This window comes from Camellia sinensis, chromosome 14, assembly GCF_055761805.1.
Source record: "Camellia sinensis isolate YWXY chromosome 14, ASM5576180v1, whole genome shotgun sequence".
In the NCBI taxonomy this organism is placed as follows: Eukaryota; Viridiplantae; Streptophyta; class Magnoliopsida; order Ericales; family Theaceae; genus Camellia; species Camellia sinensis.
Window position 1 is genome coordinate 45,960,926 of NC_138974.1, and position 20,681 is coordinate 45,981,606.

General features: G+C 36.1%; 2 protein-coding genes across 6 annotated transcripts; both read left to right on the plus strand.

The window, feature by feature from the left end:
- Positions 1-209: 209 nt before the first annotated feature.
- On the plus strand, positions 210-4,052 carry LOC114317735 (transcriptional corepressor LEUNIG_HOMOLOG). 5 transcript variants are annotated; one of them, XM_082905701.1, is made up of 9 exons: positions 210-497; positions 1,263-1,332; positions 1,618-1,759; positions 1,845-1,951; positions 2,263-2,412; positions 2,575-2,730; positions 2,835-2,954; positions 3,078-3,275; positions 3,590-4,052. In XM_082905701.1, exons 2-9 carry the CDS (start codon positions 1,279-1,281, stop codon positions 3,731-3,733), a joined length of 1,071 nt encoding a protein of 356 aa, XP_082761827.1. In that variant the 5' UTR covers positions 210-497; positions 1,263-1,278; the 3' UTR covers positions 3,734-4,052. The 5 variants fall into 5 exon arrangements, with proteins under 5 accessions (XP_082761827.1, XP_082761830.1, XP_082761829.1 ...); XM_082905704.1 differs by having other exon boundaries at positions 225-497; positions 1,613-1,759; XM_082905703.1 differs by having other exon boundaries at positions 233-497; positions 1,251-1,332.
- Positions 4,053-9,109: 5,057 nt separating this feature from the next.
- LOC145806952 (uncharacterized) lies at positions 9,110-10,069 on the plus strand. Its single transcript, XM_082904822.1, has one exon. It carries the CDS (start codon positions 9,110-9,112, stop codon positions 10,067-10,069), a length of 960 nt encoding a protein of 319 aa, XP_082760948.1.
- Positions 10,070-20,681: the final 10,612 nt, after the last annotated feature.

Genomic DNA, 20,681 nt, shown 5'->3' on the forward strand with positions numbered 1-20,681 from the left:
CATTCATTCATTCAAAAAACCAAATTTAAGAGTTATTTGAAATGTTATAAATAAATACACTTTTTAACTTTTTATAAAATATAAATTAGATTTAAAATAATATAATACTGAAATAATATAACTTACTGAAATAATATAACTTAAATATAATAATAACACTTTAATTTTTTAATTTTTTTAATATATGCCATTAACAAAATTATATTATTATCCCCTTCCATGAATGGGCATCAGCAAGCGTCCTTTGCCCGCAGTCCCCTCACTAGTATTATACATATACTCACACACAAACCTAATTGACCCCCAATTTCAGCTCATTCATATCGATTCATCGCCGCTCACAACAGCTGGTCTCATTCCTCTTCATTACCTTGCCGATCGGCTGTCACCGCCGCTGTTAGCCTCTCCTCACCACCGCCGCCGCCGCCGCCGCCGCTGTCTCCTTCCCTTGCCGATCGTCGCTGCCTACTCCTCGTCGTCATCGACTCGTCGCGTCGGTACGTGGTTTTTTTTCCCCTCTCTCTCTCTGCTCTATTCTCTCCCTCGCTGCTCACTCTCTGCTCTCTCGCTACTGTCTCTCTGCTCTGTTCTCTCTCTCGCTGATCTCTCTCTCTCTCTGCTTTTTTATTTTCTTTGGTTGATCTCTCTCTCTCTCTCTTTCTATTCTGTTCTCCCTCTGCTCTATATACATACATATATATGTATATATATATAAATAACATCATTGATATTTAATAATGCTATTGATATTTATATATAGCATCATTAAATTGATATTGTATAATTTGTTTGGATTGTTGGGTTTTTAGACTACTAGTTTGTTAATATTTAATGTTATATTAGATGAATATTATAATTTTGATTATGTCAGTTAATTTATAAATTAGATCTTTTATTATTTAATTCAAGTTTTATAATTTGAATTATATTTTTTTATAAACAATGAAGGTAAATCCGTCATTATTTGTCAACCGAATCCCCAGTTTTTTGTAAGAGAAATGCAAATTCTAATGACATTTTTATCAATATGTCACCCGCCATGATTTTTATTCTTCTCCTAAACACCAATCCGCACTGCGCACACCCAGGTCTACCTATTCCAAACAAAGATAGTCTCACGAATTTTTTTTTTGTTTATTTTAAATTGTACAACTGCCGCCGTCATTTGAATTAAGAAGTTTGGTTGATAGAAAAATAGAAAAAATGACATGTTCTTTTTGTTGGAGAACAAATAACAATTTCATTGTTAGGCTCAACTTCAGTGTGTCAAAAAGCTTGATGATGTATGGATCAGACGGAGCAGGAGGTCTTGCGTCGTCTACGAATCAGTTGGTATGCCCGTTTAAGTTTTCACATATACATAGTGCTTTTTTCTCAAACTAGCATCATATGCATGATGAACTGTAATTTGTTTTCTCCTTGGATGTCTAATATCCATGGTATATTTTGATCTGTTGATTTTGTGCATTCTTCTCAATATGTACCGTTTCTCAACTAAGAAAAACATAGTTGTAACATTGAGAAAATTTTGTTTAGTGTGAAGTCTGTATTTAATAAATCTGTCTCATGGATGAAGTTTCTGAGTAACATGAAGCTAAACATTGATTATTAGTGCAGGAAGACATAGAACATTTTGGAGATGTCGTTTCTCTGGATGATAAGATGGATTCATTTCTGTCGCATGATGGAGAAGAGGGAAGAGATCTGTATGGCACCTTAAAACCAGGTCTTACTGAGCATAAAACAGAGTCTTCTAAGGGTAATCAATTGTTATATTTTGTGTGCGCTATGTTTGACCTAACTGTTTGAATGGTACTAAGAAATGGTCAAATTCTCCATTTCAGGTTTTTCCTTTGGTGAAGTTGGTTGTATAAGGACAAGGAATAAAGTTACCTGCTGTCATTTTTCTTCAGATGGGAAGTTGCTAGCTAGTGCTGGACATGACAAGAAGGTAAAATACATACATCAAAAAATAAATATAATACCTGAAGACTACAGTTGCCAGGCTGGACACAATGGTTCACTTTAGTGATATATGACATGCATAAATTTGGCATTGTGACAAAGGATATTCTCCTTTAAGATCTATATCAATATCGTTAGTTACGTGTATGTATTTGTGGTGCGTGTGTCTGCTAGTTCCAGCCACTGATTGAACTAATGTTTCAATAAGCATACCTTAGAGCAAAAGTAATGTTAGCATAGATAAGAAGCACTGATCCAAATGGCATTATGGTCAATTATTCCTGTTACATGCATCAGGTTATCCTCTGGAGTATGGATACACTGAAAACAGAAACCACACCGGAAGAACACCAATATTTGATTACAGATGTACGTTTCAGGCCAAATTCGTCTCAGCTAGCAACAGCGTCATTTGACAAGTCTGTGCGATTGTGGGATGCGGTTAATGTAATTGTCTCTACCTTCTCTTTTATGATAATCTTTGTAATTCTTGCATTTACAAGCCGTGCTTCTGCTGTTCACATTCTGGTAACCTAAAATTTGCAATGTATGAAGTTTGTATTTATTTATCATTACCACCACAAACACTTATTGGGCTTATTTTTGCAGCCAAGTTATTGTTTAAATGCGTACACCGGGCACCCTAATCATGTTATATCCCTGGATTTCCATCCCAAGAAGAACGATCTTTTCTGTTTTTGCGATAGTAACAATGAAATTCGCTATTGGAATATCAATCCATTCACTTGCGCTCGTGTTTCTAAGGTTGGATTTTGTAACCTTCTCTTTTGTTTTTCACATGTCTCCAAATTTCTGCTGAAGTTGCACTGTATTATCCTTGAGTTTTGATTATCTGTTACTTGGTGTAGCAAGGAGGCAGAGCTCACGTGAGATTTCAGCCAATAAGTGGACATGTACTGGCAGCAGCATTAGATAAGGTGGTGTCCATCTTTGATGTCGAAACTGATAGACAAACTCACGCATTCCAGGTTTGTATTTGTCTTCTATTATTCCATTGATGATTATGTTCTGTATTGAGGTTATGGAATCATTCATGTGGCGTATTGAGATTATGTAATCATTCATGTGGCATCGGTACCTTCTGGAATCAGGGGCACTCTGGAGTGGTAAACTACCTGTGCTGGGATCTTAACGGAGACTATTTGGCATCTGTCAGCGAGGAATCCGTGAAAGTTTGGTCGTTAACCTCAAAGGAGTGCATTCATGAGCTTAGCTCCAACAGGAGTCAGTTCCATTCTTGTGTTTTTCATCCAAGTTATTCAGCTCTCTTGGTGATTGGTGGAATGCGGGTACATGCGTTCATTCTTGTTTAATTTTATATGACACGTGATTAACAATTTCTTTAGTAAAATTGCATTGAATAATATAAAATTTCGTTGAAATTCCTCTTCCTTTTCCTACAATTTTAGTAATCTTAGGATTCAACAGATTTGTAAGAGTTGTTATGTTCTTTACTGCTGCATATTATGATCATACATTTGTTTCCTTCTTATTTAGTAATGCACCCTTCGAAGGATTGTTCTGTTTTTAACTCAAGCGACTCTTTGTTCAAACACATGATTGTAGTATAGCTATTAGTGTTTCTGATTTTTATCCATTGCAGTCTTTGGAGCTCTGGAACATGGCCGAGAATAAGAGCATGACAATCTCAGGTCATGACAGTATAATTGCAGCTTTAGCAGAGTCACCTGTTACAGGAATGGTTGCCTCTGCAAGTCTTGACAGCTCCGTGAAGTTATGGAAATAAGTTTAAACTACACTTAATTGGAGCTGCCGGCCTTAATTCCACCGATATAGAACCTGGGAAAAGACTCAGCAGGGTGTTGCCGACTGTTGGATGTAAGTTGTCTATGCATTATTGTAAGAAATGTGGTGTTGTTTCTTGTAATTTAAGACACTTTTCAAATTAGGGCCTTTTTATTTGTTTAAAGCTGGTGAGAATCTAAACACAGGGAGCAGACAGATGATAGATTGTTTGGTGGGAAGGTGAGGGAGAAGAGTGTATATATGTTCTTCAATATTTTAATTGTTCTGTGATAAAAATGACCCCATGGTGGTTATAGAAAGCAGAGTCCATCTCTTGTAAACACTTGGTGGTTGGACTTTATTGACGATTCTCATGGTCTTTAATTCAAGGCACAATTAGCACAATGCCAGATTAAAAATGGTGTAGAAATGGAAAAATTTTATATACAATTCTCATCACATTTGTGAATGAAAATTTTTATTTAAACAATTGTATTTGTGTAGTATTTTGCCGAAATGCTTAATACTATGTTTGGTTGGGAGATTTGAAGATGGATTTGAAAAAAAGAAAAAGTGTGAAACTATGTAAAATATAAATATATTTTATTTATATTTTATCTTCTTTTTTCCTTTTTATTTTCAAATTTCTTTCTAAATTTTCAAACCAAATACAGCGTAAAGAATTCCACGGGCAATGTTTACAAGAGTGATTGGCTAGCTCAAATAATCTTCTTATAGCTCACATGTGACTCGTGTGAGAATCCAGACTTGGCGGGAGTTATTTAAGTAAAATTTATCTCAACTTTTATTTTTCCTCGTTATTTTATCGCGTAAGGTGTGTGTTTGAGTAGAAGCCAAAATAGTTTGCCTGGCGCAATTTTAAGATGAGTAAATTACACTTTATCTTGATTATGTTTAATCATTTTTACACTTTTGGTTCTTAAAATTTATTTTTTCTTACTTTAATCTTTTATATTTTAATTTTTGTAATTTACTTTTAAAATTAATTTATGTTTAAAATTAGACAAAGAAAGTCATAATTATCAGTCTGTCACGTAACATAAAAAGTATATTATTTTATTTGGAGTTTAATTTTCTATTATAAATGTAAATTATATAAAATAAAATATTTTTACATTTTATTAATGTGTCATTTTTTATTTAATTTTTAATAAAAATTAATTTTAGGTGTAAATTGGGAAATACTTGATATATGAAAGGTAAAAAAAAAAAAAAAAAAAAACTTTAAGAACTAAAATGAGAAAGTGATCAAGTATAAATAGGACAAAGAATGATTTTTTCATTTTCTTATCTCCTTACTTCTTGGGTTTGGTTGTTCCGAAGATAAGGAGTCTGAAAAATATATGATGCAATACTTTCAAATACTCTCATGATATTGTATATCTCCAGTATTGGATATAAGAAATTTTTCATTTCAAAGATAGAAAAATGATCACTCTCATCATGTTTCATCCTATATTCTATCTTAACTAAATATAATATAAGTGATCTTACAATATATATAATACATCTCAAATCTTATAACATATTATATCTTATCTTTATCTTTAATTATTACATATTTTCTTCAAATCTTTATATTTAATCCACACAATCAAATAGGCTTAAGAAAATAAAATATTAAATTTTTTAAAGTTGAACAATATATCCTAATTTTGTTTAATTAATTAAGCAGAGATGAGGAGGAGGCGGCGGAGTAGCGGGAGGACGTGAAAACACAATGGGGGTTAGTTAACTTTTGGGGAAGTGTGTTCACTGTGAGGACTACTGAGTTAATTTTAAGTCTGATGACGAGTCATCATAGAGATCCGACGAGGGCTATCGAAATCAGATGTTATCATTAGCTGACTAATCAATCTCCATCGCACGTTGGATCAAAAAAAAAAAAAAAATCTCCATCGCACGTTTGCTCTTTGTACGGCCTCTCTCTCTCGGTAATTATTTTTTTATTTATCTGTGCTGTAAAAAGGAGAAATTATATTTTGCCCCATGGGCAAAGTTATATGGTATTCCAAATGGAGTTTGATTGGTTAAAAACAGTGGATTCTATCATTTTTTGTGTCTCCTTGAGAAAATATATTGATAACAATAATGATTTAGATCATTAAAAAATACACCATTAATAGCACTAATATATTGAGAATGACAAAAAAAAAGAAAAAAAAAAAACAAGGCATAGAAAGTGGGCGGGATCCACTACCACATCTTTAATGCTCCCCTAATGTTCCATTTTTAGTGCTCCCAAGTATTTTTCTATTGATAACAACAAATACACAAATGTCCAATTCTGAGTGGTGTGGAGCAATACTCCAAAACCACCCAATACCTTCTTTATAAAAAGGGTTTATGGATAATTTTAAATCAATGTATAAATTAAAAAATAATTATAAATTTTATTAATGTTGATAATTATAATTATAATTTTTTTATATATATGTAATAATTTTCTATAATTGTCACCTGCAAGTAATTTTTTCATTATTAAATGCAACTATTTATTTGGTTCAATTTTTTAAAATCAAAAATTAATAAGTATTATTTTGTAATTATTTTTTTAATCAAAATATTTTTGAATAATAAAATTTAAAATATTATCATAAAAATATAACATCATTCGTGAATTATAAAATATGGTAATTTACTTTAAAAAAATTGTGTAATATGTAATCACGAAAAAATTATTTCATTTCTTATGTGATATTGTCACAAATCAATTCAAGTCATTATTTACGTGGATCCCAAGTAAATTTCACACAATTGAATAGTTTGGATTAATTTATAAAATTGCCACGTCAGTATTTTTGGACAATAAATAATTGCTTATATTTACGCGAGGTTAATGGTTGATTTTAGGATACAGGAAATGTCTTGAATCCCTAATTTTAGATCACAATCACTTGAGAGTTTCGGTAAAACATAAAAATCATTCAATAAGTGCTTATCATGCCATTAGGGATTGGTATTGAGGGTCTAAAATTGGGAGAAATTATAGGTTGGTCTTGGAATATCGCATATGGTGCCCTAACGGTGTTATGATTGGTAGACTGAGATCCACGAATATGTGTCGGATGATTAGGGAACATGAGAAGACATGATAAATTGTGATGAGTGAGAGGCATGACCAGCGGCATTCTTGGACCAACTAATAATTTTTCTAAAAATTAGTGGGATGCAATATTACTGTGCCTTCGTTTGGGATGTAGGTTAGTTTTTTAACTTTTTGACTATTTTAGTTGAGGTCAAAAAGTCTCGTTTGGAAAAGACTTTTTTTTTTGCATGATTAGAGTAATTTCGAACGTTGAAGAGAGCGAAGCCTTATTTTCAGCTTTCTCTCTCTAAAATATGACCGTTGAAGCCATCAACCATGCAACCTCGTCGGAAGAACAGGACCACCTTGACCGGAGTAAGAAAAAGGTAAAACAAACGGATACAACGGTTGAAGATCCGCCGAAGAACCAACATAACTCGCTGGAAAAGCCAGATGAGTGCATGGAGGATGAACTAGCAGCTCAAAATGACCTCAATGCTCAGAAACAGGAACTGACTGCAGGAGCACATAAATCCTTTAAACAAGCTCTCTTGAAATCTCGATTTAATGAGAATGAGAGAGAACGAAACTTTGAATGTGAGGAGGCCTATCTCCCTTCTGATGAGAAAATGGACAAAGATGAGGAGAGAGAGGATCAATTGGAGTACAAAGGAACTAGTTCAAATCCGATAATTAAAATACCTGCTGGGCTTCTTTAAAAAGTTAGAGAGCCATGGAAAAAGTGCCTCATTGTGAGAATCCTTGGTAAGAATATTGGATTTAAACTATTTGTGAATCGCATGCGAAAGCTTTAGAATCCTCAGGCCGATTTCGAAACTCTAGATATCGGGCATGGTTTTTTCATAGTGAAATTTGAAATGATGGAGGATTATTCCAAGGTGTATATGGGAGGACCATGGGTCATGATGGACCGGTATATGACAGTTCGTAAATGGCAAGCCGATTTTAAATCGGATGAAGTAGAGGAGGACACAACCGCAATTTGGGTTCGATTTCCTAATCTCCCTATTGAGTACTATGATGAAAAAGTTCTTTACCATATATCAAAGGCGCTTGGGAAACCTCTAAAGATTGATATTAACACTGCCATGACAGCACGTGGGAAGTATGCCCGAGTATGTATTGAAATAGACCTGAGGAAACCGCTCATATCCCATATTACTATTGGCAGATATCATTACATTGTAGAATATGAACATCTACACCTGCTGTGTTTCTCGTGCGGCTGTGTTCGTCATCGGAAAGAAAAGTGTTTTGAATTTCCGATGATGCAACCGGGGAAGACAACACAAAATGTGATCGTTAATTCATCAAACGCGGATATTGGGCCAGGTCCATCAAAAACCACTGGGCCAAAGAAGAAGGAAGTATGTATTGAGGCAGAGAATGGAGGTTATGGGCCATGGACTCTAGTCACCACCAAACGAAAATTCCAACAAGGGAAATCAAAGCCGAAGGCCCACTCTTATAAGAGTAATCGTTTTACAGGATTGCCACTGGACCAAGACCAAGGAGAATCAAGTGGAGACCCAAACAAAAGTGAAGCCCAGGAGAAATATGTAGACCTCAATCTGGAACCCCAACCCACGTCAACGCAGCCTGCCCAAGTAATGGACATGGACTTACCCAAATTAATGGAGAATGTAAGCCCACAATTAGGAAGTGACCTGCAATCTGGGCCTAGGGACACAAGAGGGAAACATCAGGCCAACCAACCGACTGATATGCATAAAGAATCACCTCCCAGCCCAGGGAAACAACACTATATAGAAAACCCTAAGCCTCTCCCAAATATTGTCCTCTCTAATGCCTCCAGTTCTACTATTACCAAGACTGCCATAGCAGAACATGACAACCGTCTGAAGAACAAAAAAGGTAAACCACCAGATTTGAGAGGGCGGCAAGAAGGGAGAACTAATGGAGGTAAGTGCAGAGAACATTCTGATGGAAGAACACCGAGTGAACCAGTTCAGAACACTGATATTCTTAGCACTCGAGAAAGAAGCGTATCACCGCGTCAGAATCGATTGGTGGCTCGAAGAAGTGAAGTTTCTGATACAACCATGGTGGGAGTTCGCTTCGCACAATGTGAAACACATGGTGCATGTGAAAGCGATGAGGCCTTTGAAGGACGACCAGAGGAATGTCCAAAACATACTGGGACTGTTTGAGACAGAGGATTGGCCAAACCTTAAGATGTTAGTTATGGACATGATAATATAGAATTGTAGAGGTGCGGGTAATGCTCGATTTCGGAGAACACTGCAGGATTTGGTAAGTCTGCACAAACTTGATATGTTAATACTCATGGAGACAAAAGTGGAATTACACACAATGGACATGTTCTTCAATAATCTGGGGTACACGGCTTCCACTTATGTTGATCCGATTGGCAGAAGTGAAGGAATCTGGTTACTGTGGAATCCCTGTCAAGCTAATGTTCGAGTACATGATGCAACTTCCCTGATGATAACAGCTACTATATCAAGGCAAAAATATCCTGATTGGGTTCTATCTGCAGTTTATGCAAGCCCAAATATCAGAATGAGAGAGGAATTATGGAATGGATTGGAAGACATTGCTCAAAATATTCAGGAACCGTGGCTCGTAGCTGGGGACTTTAATGATTACTCCAGTTCTGAGGAGAAAAGGAGCTTCCAAGTTAATATAAATCAAAGTACAAGTCAGAGCCAACACAGGAGCCAGAAATTCATGGATAGAATTAACAGCTGTAATCTTATGGACTTAGGATGTGTTGGTCCTAGGCTCACTTGGACCAACAATAGAAAAGGCTGGGCAAATACCATGGTTAGATTGGATTGTGCCCTATGTAACACTGAATGGAGAATACGTTTCCCAAAAGGGTATGTTAGAAACCTGCCTCGCACTTACTCGGATCACTCTCCTCTTCTTCTACATACTCAAGGTAATAACACTGCTACTCCTTTATTTAAGTCCTTTAAATTTCAAGCTGCTTGGCTAACTCATGAGGGCTTTAGTGATATTGTTGAGAAGAATTGGCCTAGACCTCTTAATAACCTGCTGGGGAATTTGGATCACTTAACATCTGCTATGCAGGATTGGAATAAAAATGTTTTTGGCAATATTTTTAGATGTAAAAGGTGGCTGCTTGGCAAAATTAATGGGATCCAAATTTCTCAAGCTAACCATTATTCTCACAATCTTCATCAACTGGAAAGTGAGCTCACGACTGAGTATAATAGAATTTTGTACCAAGAAGAACTATATTGGTTTCAAAAATCCTAGGCTAATTGGATTACTCAGGGTGAGCGAAACACAAATTTTTTCCACATGTCTACCATTATCAAAAGACGAAAAACTAAAATTGTTGTTTTGAAATCCAAAAAGGGGGTGTGGATTGATAACCCTATTGAGCTAAAAAAATTAGTGCAGGATTATTTTCAAAATATTTTTGCTCATACTCCCACTAGTAATCTGCATCATTGGAATAACTTGACCAAGCACATTCATGTTGAAGATCAATTAGAAATGGCTAGAGAGGTCTCTGCCACTGAAATTTGGAGGGCAGTCAAAAACATTAAAGCTTTTAAGGCCCCAGGTCGGGATGGGTATCAAGCTATCTTCTACCATACTTTTTGGGGAATTGTGGGCAAATCTGTGATTGAGTTTGTTCAAAACTGTTTTTCCTCCTCTACTATTCCCTCTGAGATTAATAGAACTCTTGTCGCTCTTATCCCTAAAGTTACTAACCCAGAAACTGTGAAGCAATTTCGCCCAATCAGTCTTTGTAATGTGACTTATAAAATCATAGCCAAAATCCTTGTCAATCGAATTCATCCTATCTTGAATGATATCATTAGCCCTAACCACAGTAGCTTTATTCCGGATCGGTCTACACATGATAATATCATCATAACTCAAGAAGCAATCCATACTTTGAATAAGAAAAAAAGGGAAGATGGGATTCATGATTTTTAAAGTTGATCTCGAAAAGGCCTATGACAATATTTCTTGGAATTTCTTCAGGCAAACTTTGTTGGAATTCCATTTTGATGAGAATCTAGTGGCTATGATTATGAATTGTGTTACTAGTGTGTATACGGCTATCTTATGGAATGGAGAACCCCTTGATGAGTTCAAACCTACTAAAGGCCTTCGTCAAGGGGACCCTCTTTCCCCGTATCTCTTTGTGTTATGCATGGAGAGACTTTCTGCCATGATTACACAAAAAGTGCAAGATAAAGATTGGACAGGGCTTTGTTTGGCTAAGAGTGGTCCTACTATATCACACTTATTCTTTGCGGATGATTTGATCTTATTTGCCAAGGCAAATGATTGTAATTGTCACACCATTTTACAAGTCCTGACTAAATTTAGTGCCATTTCTGGATTGAAGGTTAATTTACACAAATCCCATCTATTTGTGTCTCCTAATATTGATAGGAGTAGAGCTATGCAGCTGAGCAATTTGAGTACTATTCCTTTAACTCAAAATTTGGGGAAGTATCTTGGGGTTCCTTTACTCCATGATAGAGTCAGCAAAAGCCATTTTCTGAACATATTGGAAAAGCGTAAGAATAAACTAACAGGGCGGAAATCTGGAATGCTATCCTTGGCTGGGAGGGCAACCTTGATTCAATCTGTTACTAGTGCTATACCAGCATATACCATGCACACTATGGCAATCCCGAGGAAAGTTTGTGATGAGATTGATAAGATTAATAGAAACTTCCTTTGAGGTGATACCCTCGCGAAAATGAAAGTACATCTTGTGAATTGGGAACAAGTTTGTAAGATGAAAAAAGATGGGGGTCTTGGGCTCCGGAAGGCTAGAGATCAAAATCTAGCCCTTCTATCTAAATTGGGGTGGAAAATGGTAAAGGAGGATAATACTCTTTGGGTGGAAGTGCTTAAAAACAAATATTTGGGACAACAGTCTTTTCTATCCAAGAGGAAAGGCAAGAAAATATCACATATCTGGAAAGGTATTTTGAGTACCAGGGATCTCCTAATCAAGGGGATTAGATGGAAGTTGGGGAACGGATCTAAAGTGAGAGTTTGGAAGGATTGGTGGTGTGGTGTTGGAGCACTTGAAAAAGTTTTGCAATCACCCACCAATTAAATTCCAAGTTTTGAGGCTATCACTGTGGATTCACTGTTAGATGATAATGGTGAATGGGATTTACATTCTATGCATACCTCCTTACCTTTGCATATGGTTGCTGACATTTTACAATTATAACCCCCCCAAACCAATGATGGAGAAGACACTCCTAGATGTATTAATGTAACAACCCTCATACTGTTTACTGATTAATGACTGACCGATTACTGTTAAACGAAACTGATAATGACTGATAATTGACTGATAATCGAACTGAATGAAATACTAAACCGACTGACTGAAATTGAAACTGAATTGACTGAGTATATGTTAGTTAATTGCATTCCATCTGTTTGATTGTCTGATTATCTGTTCATGCTTATATGTTTAAACTGCTAATTGAAGGCCTTATCGGCGGCCGAATCCGAAACTGATTAGTGTTCTATGACCCTCATAATTTATGCGATTTTATGGTATAATTATCTGAAACTTGATTAGGTATGATTAAATTAGATTAAAATAAGCTAATTAAAGAATTCGACGTAATTACAATTTTGCCATTGTTAGTGGGCCCTTATTATAACATGTTAGAGCCTTGAAATGCTTGAATCAAACATTTTGCTCAGCTCATTCTTGCTTTTGCCGACTAGAGGGAGAGAGTTAAGGGAGAGAGTTAGATTTCACCTCTTTTGGCTTGGTTTTGCTTGGAAATTGAAGAAATTGTTGAGGTTGATTGTTAATTTGAGCTCCCTTCTTGAACTACAAGACTAAAGGTAGCTCCATTGTCTTCTTGTTCATGTTTTAAGTTGACTCTTGCATGGTTCATGTCATATTGATGGAGTGTAGAGCCAAAACATGGTTTAGATGTTGAATTGAAGCTTAATTGTTGCATGCATGTACATATATTGAAGTTTTGAGGTTGTAGTCCATGTTTCCTCACATGCATGTCCATCCTTTGGTTATACTCCATGAGTTCATCTTGTTTCTGAAGGTTTGAGCTCTTTTGAAACAGCATTAAAGCTTTGAAAATGATTTAAGATCATGCATGTCATGTTTGAGGATTGTTCTTGGAAAATGGTTTGAAATTGGGTTTGAATTAAACACCCTTGGGCTTTGATTTCTCAAATTGAGCTTTGAATCATGTTATTCCATGTGTTTATAAGTGTTTTCCAGAAAATGAACCCAAGAGGATCGGCTTTGATGCATTTAAACTTGAGTTTGAGCTTGGAGGTGCAATCTGGGTTTTCCAGATTTCGCACTCCCGCTCGAGCGGGGAAAGTTACGCTCGAGCGTGGAATCCGAGCAACCAGCATCTCTCTGCACTGTTTTACAGTCCGCTCGAGCGGAGGATTGGGCGCTCGAGCGGAGTCATGTCTCAAGCTCGAGCGGGCGTCGAGCGGAGATTTCACCCATCCAGTACTTTTACAGTACGCTCGAGCGGAAAAGTTTACGCTCGAGCGTGTACCTTTGTTGCATGACCGCTCGAGCGGGGAAACCTGCGCTCGAGCGGAACTCTGTTTTTCTGAAAATGCTTTTAAATGTACATCTTTGTATCCTCATCCCATTCTAGGCATTCTTAGGCCTAGTTTAAGACATCTTGTTGAGGATATAGATGTAGAACACACCGAGGCATTAGGAATTAAGTTATTACCGTTCCCAATTGGGTAGCTTAGTGTGTGTTCAATCTGTTAACTGTGTAGGGTTGGCGACTGGGGAGACACGCTCTAGCATACTGTGGCCCAAACTCTGTGAGTAACAATTGTGTAAAGATATGTTCAACTGATATCTTTTGAATACTGAACTGAACTGTTTACTGAACTGGTATTACTGAATGAATGTATGTCCTTTATTTCTGAACTGTACTGTGGCATCCTTAGCACCTACTGTTTACTGTTATTGTTACTGTTACTGTTACAGAGATCTCTGTCGGTTCCCTCGTGGAACCACTACTGTTTACTGACTGATGGCCATCATTACTGTTCGGTCTTTTAAGACCTACTGTTACTGTTATGCTAATGGATGTACCACATATGACTGTTTACTGTACTGAACAACTGAAATACCGATTGAATTGAACTGTTTTCATTACTGTAAGGACATTCATTCTAAACCCCTTTACGCTTTATGTTATTCACTGGGCTTTAGCTCACTGCTCCTATATATATGTAGGTGTACAGGCACCAGATCGGAGCTAGGAGCGTCAGGGTAACTCCAGTTTTGTCAAGCCAGCCTTTGTGCCTCACTGCGAGGTTCCGAGTTGCCATGCTATGGCTTTGGGGTGTTTGTTTGTTTTCCCCCACCTGTCATCATACTGTCTAACTGTTCTGTATAGACTGAATGTTTACCGTACTGTTATCAAGGGATTAGGTCCCTGTTCTGTGTGACTGTAGATTTTGTATAGACCGTACTGTTTTGTACAGACGGAATGTTTTCTGTACTGTTATGTAGGGTTGAGTCCCTAGTTTGAATGGGTGTAAGTATTGTACATACTGTTCTGTACTGTTTATGTATGAATGCATGGAAAACCTTTTGCATACAGACTGTCACAGCTCATTGGACATTGTTTAATTACTGTATTGGCTTCCGCCAGGCCCTGTACTCTGTTTTACTGTATTACTGTTAAGCAGGCCTTCGGTAATCTCGGATTACTGGCCGGTTACGGTGCTAAACCCATAGGGCCGGGTTTGGGTCGTGACAATTAAATCCTCTGATGGAGAGTTCTCTACAGCAAGTGCGTATGATTTAATTTTTGATCAACAAAACCATATGGGGGATTAGGGTTGGATCTAGAAACTTAAGGTTCCTTCGAAGCTTAAGAGTTTTTTGTGGCTTGTTCTCCACGACAAGCTTCTCATTAGTCATAAGAGAGCCATGAGGGGGGTCACAAATGATCCCAAATGCCTGTACTGTGTGAATATAGAAACCATTGAACACTTGCTTAGGCTTTGTCCTCAAGCTCTTCAGATATGGTATCAAATCTTTGGCAGGGAATGGCATTCCAACATGCTATCTCTACCTTGGGAAGATTGGATCATTCAAAATATGAAAGGGAAGCACAAAAGTCCTAACTTATTCCCTATTTCATTGTGGACTATTTGGAAAAATCGTAACAAAAGGGTTTTTGAACATAAAGTTATGAACATTTATGAGGGTGTGAAATCCATTTTATATTATAAAAAAGAGATTTTTCATGCTTTTACGCTTGATGTCACAGTGCATATTAAAACTAAGAGTCTAACTAAGTGGTCTTGTCCAAATGCAGGAAAAATTAAGCTGAACACAGACGGTAGCACTCGCAGGTCTGGAGGTGGTGGCGGATTTGGGGAAGTATTTCGTGATGAAAAAGGGTCATGTATTAGTGGGTATTACGGCATGCTTGAGATATGCACTAGCCTTGAAGCCGAACTTTGGGCTGTCTACAAAGGGCTTACCATCATTCTCCAAAGAGGATTCAATCAAGTGATTATAGAAACGGATGCGGAGCAAGTGGTTCAACTGTTGAGTGAAGACATAGGAGAGAGATGCCCTTTTCAGGGCATTGGGGAAGATGCTCGTATTATCATGTGCGGTTGTGACTACACCATCCAGCATATTCAAAGGGACGCCAAGATTTGTGCAGATGCAATGGCGAAGCTAGGTGAATATCAGCCAGCGGAGTTTCTTATTGTTCAAGACCCACCTGCGGAACTTCGGCCGTTGTTAGTTGAGGACATTGTTCACCTCTCTATGGAGGGATCTAGGGTGTAGTCCCTGTGTGTTTCTTTTATCTTCCGATGTACCAAAAAAAAAAGACTTTTTGACTTTTTTGAGAGAAAAAATAAAATGATTATGGTTTGGATGTGACATTTTGTCTTATTGACATTTTAGTCTATTTTATCTTTTTATAGCTAAAATAGCCTGAACCCAACATTTCAAACATAGCTTGTGATACTCTAACAATATTGTGACTGGTGAAAGGAATGAGATTCATAAATTTATATTAGATAATTAAAGAATATAAAAAAATACTATAATAAATTATACAGTTGTGCTAGAAGTCTCGAAATTTCGAGGCTCAAATGCTTTGAATTTTGGTTTGGTTTTTTTTATTTTTTTATTTTTTGAAGGGTGGTTATGTGTAGGAGGAGTATGCTAAAAAACTAGACGTCTTGCACCAACTCAGCCAATGTGGTTTGATAAGGTAAGTGGGTTTGGTTGGACTGGTTGAGTGATAAAATTGACTGATCAGTTAGGCTGCTGATTAAAATTTATTAATTCCACAAAGTTTTGTACGAGCTTCTTCTATATTTTTATTTCAAATCAGGAAGACTCTGACAAAATCAATGTCATTTCATTTCATTCGAGTCTTCCTGATTTGAAATAAAAATAGAGTAAGGATTCGTGTAAAATTGTATGAAATTAACAAATTTTAACCAATAATCTAATTAATCAATCAATTTTATAACCAAACAAATTTAACCCAACTCACTCACCTTATTAAACCATACAAGTTGAATTGGCGTGAAATGTTTAATTTTTTAGCACATCCATATACATAACTATCCTTGAAAATAAAATGAAAAATCAAACCAATACAACCTGAAAAAAAAAAAAACAAAAACAAAAACAATTCCGAGGCATCGGAGTCTCAAAATTTCGACGCGTCGATCATTTTTCTAATTTATAATTGACGATCGTCATGTAAGAGCTAATAATTTTTCTGTATTCACATGAAATTTGTAAGACGACAGGCAATCTGTCTCTAGTGGAAGGTGACGTGGCAGGTCCATTTTTAGACCAATGTGGGGGAGTGTCTTGGCGCGAAACTTTTTTGGGAAAAGAAAAAAAAAAAGAGAAAAAGATTCCTTTCTCTCTGACCTCATTGGCTGGGATAATAGCTGATATATAAATTAAATTAACTAATAATTAAGAAATTAGCATAGGTTAATGTAAACTTATTAGTAGGAGTAATTCTCTTGTACGGAAAAGCCCGAAGATAAGGGGAAAAGTGGGTATTAGTTAATTTTCTTAATCATTTTGAGCATTCCAACAGAAATTATATTGCATTTTTTAATAAATTTTTTTTTTTTTTTTTTTTTTTTTGGGTTGGTTGTCATGTTTGGGTAGATTGTGAAAACAATGCAACCCTCTTTCACAACATTTCTTGGTTTGAGGCTTCAATTTGTTTGTTTCAGAGTAAAATAAGTCATATAGGATCATTTATATATATATATATATATATAAATCCTTATTGATAACAATATATATTGTATTGATTGATAACAATATATATTGTATTGATTGATTAAGTTGCTGTTTAATAAAGTTAAAAAATAAAATTGAAAATTAAGTATTAAACACTAACTATTAGATTTTTTAAGTAAAAAAATTATTTGATAAAAATTTAAGGGTTGAATTAAAAATAATTTGTTTAATATGCATGAAATTAAATTTAAAATTTATTATTTTTAAATTACATATTTTAATTTTATATTGTGATGGTGGTGGTGGTATTGGCATTGTGGTGGTGATGGAGGTGGTGGTACCGGCAGTGATAGTGATAATGGCATGGTGATAGTGGTGGTGGTGGTGATGGTGGTAGCGATGGTAGTAGTATTAAATGATTGTGACATTTATGGCAATAATGACAATGGTAATGAAGATGATATTAGTAGTAGCGGCGGTGGTGGCAATAGTAGTGGCGGTGACATGGTAATAGTGGTGGTGATAGCGGTAGTGATGGTGATGGTGGTGGTAATAGTGGCGGTGACATGATAGTGGTGGTGGTGGTGATAGTGAGTTTATAATAATGTATATGGATATTTATGTTTAGTATTTATAAATTAAGTCAGGATTAAGTAAGTTTTAGATGACTTAGCCTCCGTTTATAAAGTGGGTTGACTTTTTGACTTTTTTGGCTATATAAGCCTGGGGCTCAAAAATCTGGTTTGAGAAGGACTTTTTGACTTTTTTGACTTTTTGGCTTTTTGGTGAGGTGTCATCCTGTTAAATTACCAAACTGCCCTTTTTGGCTTTTTTTATTTTATTTTATTTTTTATTTTGGGTTTGAATTTCCCATATTTTGCTTTATTTATTTATTTATTTTAATTTTGGGTTGGATGTGGCGTTTTTTGCTTAATTGTTTTTTTTAATTTTTTTTATTTTGGGTTTCGATTTGTCGTATTTTACTTTTTAAATTTTTTTTTTTGGGGTTTGGATTTGGTGTATTTTTCGAACATTTTTTTTTTTTAATTTTGGAAGTGGATTTGGCGTTTTTTGCTTTCATTGTTTTTTTTTTTTGTTTTAATTTTTTTTTTGGGTTTGGATTTAGTGTATTTTGCTAAATTTTTTTTTATTTTTTTAAATTTATGTTTTTGTTTTTGTCTTTGTTTTTTTCTTTTTACATAAATTAGTTCTTTTTCTTTATTTTTATTGGTATAGAAGCACTTGTTTTTGTTATTTATGTGTTTCATTTATTTGTAAATTACGTGGCAAATGATGATTTATGTTTTCATGTTTTTTTTTAAATGTTTTTGAATGAGGCGTATTTTTTTCGTTTTTTTTAAAGAATTTACGATTTTGTCATTTTCTTATTCATTCACATTAACTTTTTATTTTACATTTTAAAAAAATGGATTAAGCATTTCCGATCTTGTGAATTTTGGTTTTTCAGAGTGCGGCACGTCACCAACTGGAAGGGGGTATATCCCCGTGTAAACACATACATATTGTACATGATAATATATTTCAATACAGTCTGTTCCACGTGTGTCATTAGTAATGTTACAACTCTACGAAAATTAGGTCGCCTATTTTATATTTCCTAACATTCCGTTATTATGCATGTAACATAATTTGTCGCGTATGTGAAAGCGCACCAATGCCATATGTGGGTCCTCATCCCCAACCATTAAACCATCCTCGTCATGTTCAACTTCTGGTATGGCATTTACTATTGTCATAGCCTCTTCCTCGTCACAGATTGGGTGAACAGTTGTTGGGTTACTTGTGTTGTGCCGTATATAATTATGTAATACCATTGACGCACCTATTAACTGAACTTGCACATTTGCAAAGTCATACCGAGGCATGTCTCGAATAAACCCTCATCGATTTTTCCAGGCACCGAAGGTGCGTTCCACCACACTGCGTAAAGACGAGTGCACTTTGTTAAATAATTCCCTTGGCGTGTTTACCGTCTTGTTCCATGCAATACGTCGAAATTCTTGTTGGTGGTAACGATGGCCTTTGAATGGTGCTAAGTACCCTGTCCGGTTTGGATAACCAGAATCGACAAGATAATATTTGCCTGCAGACATGACAACAATGTATGACACCTAAAATTTGTACAGAGAACCCCCTAAATCCACAAACATCGGCATGTGTTACCTTCGTCAAGATGTGGGAATGGGACATTGTCATTAGTTAGTATCTCGTTGAATATGCGACTATCATGCATACTTCCTTCCCATCTGCACGAAATGAATATGAAACACATGTCAAAATCGACTGCGGCCATGATATTTTGCGTGTGACAGTATTTCCTACCGAAATATGTTGCTGCATCTGGCCTCGTAACCCATGCACTTACATGTGTTCTGTCTATTGCGTCAATGCAGTCCTACAAACAACCCAATTCTTTTGTTGCTTAAAAAAATATACGATGTTTTGTTTTTTCCATACATCACGTCCAGTTGGTAATAAAAACAAAATAACAGACACTCTTTATGTATATGTAAATAATGTATTTCAGTAGTACCTTGAACGGTAGGTATTTCCGTCTAGACCGCACGTATGGATGTATACGATGCTGATTGTATGTGGGCCGGCAATGAACAACAGTGAACTGCTTCATGGAAGTTAATACGTTATGCACGTGCCGAGACACAGTCTCCCCCGAATGTTGGAACCGTTCTTGGATTTCCTGATTTTGCTTCCCTTTCAACACATGGATAAACATTGCAACTCTTTCTTCAACAGCTAAACCATGTGGACGTTGCGGGACTTGTAACCCAAAATCATTTACTAATGTTTTACATAGGGCGAGAAAAACTTCCTTCAGCATGGACACGTTTTCCTCAAATCAGCCCATATGGCCAGCATATAGTTCAGATATCCATGCATTCCCGGTCAGTATAGAAGTGCGACATGGCGTTTTAGCCATGTGTTTTTGGTACCACTCTGTCGCATACTAGCATGCTTGTAGAAATGTGCAGTTGTGTTCTTGTTGCACCTGGACTACCATTTGATTAAGCATTTCCGTTATTCCGCCGTTGTCGCTTCCATTCCAGGGATTCATTACGTCTTCGTTGATGCGAAACCTACAAGAATGGCACTGTTTCAATCAGTTTGCTTCCCCTTCATCGAGTCAATTAATTTCAAAATTTGCAATTACAAAATTCGAAATGTTGACAACCCAATTTAAGGACTGCCGTCACCAATGTATTTTTTAACGCATAATGATATGCAAAATGGGAAAAACTTGAACCTGCTAAACTTTTGTCATACAGGGGGACCATTGTGGTGACAACCACAAAAGTTGACGTCTAATATGAAACTAACATCGCACTTTGGAAAATATAAACATACACAAAGCTAGCAAGCAAATCCGTTGTACCCAATTCTACAAAATGTGCATACATTTAATTTGAACAGAAGCATCCCATTCATGTCTTAGAAAGTGTGCACAACAATGCTTCCATTGTGTCTGTGACGCCCCAAATTTTTTTTTTAACATCAAGGGAAATTAAATAAACAAAATGACTTAATAAACTAAAAAGTTGACATCTTAATAGGACATTCCAGCTCTCGTAC

Coding starts and splice junctions, on each gene's coding strand:
- LOC114317735 (XM_082905700.1), top strand. CDS start 1,204: ATGACATGTTCTTTTTGTTGGAGAACAAATAACAATTTCATTGTTAGG. Junction 1,760..1,844: donor TAAAACAGAGTCTTCTAAGG/GTAATCAATTGT, acceptor TCTCCATTTCAG/GTTTTTCCTTTGGTGAAGTT. Junction 3,276..3,589: donor TGGTGATTGGTGGAATGCGG/GTACATGCGTTC, acceptor TATCCATTGCAG/TCTTTGGAGCTCTGGAACAT.
- LOC145806952 (XM_082904822.1), top strand. CDS start 9,110: ATGGAGACAAAAGTGGAATTACACACAATGGACATGTTCTTCAATAAT.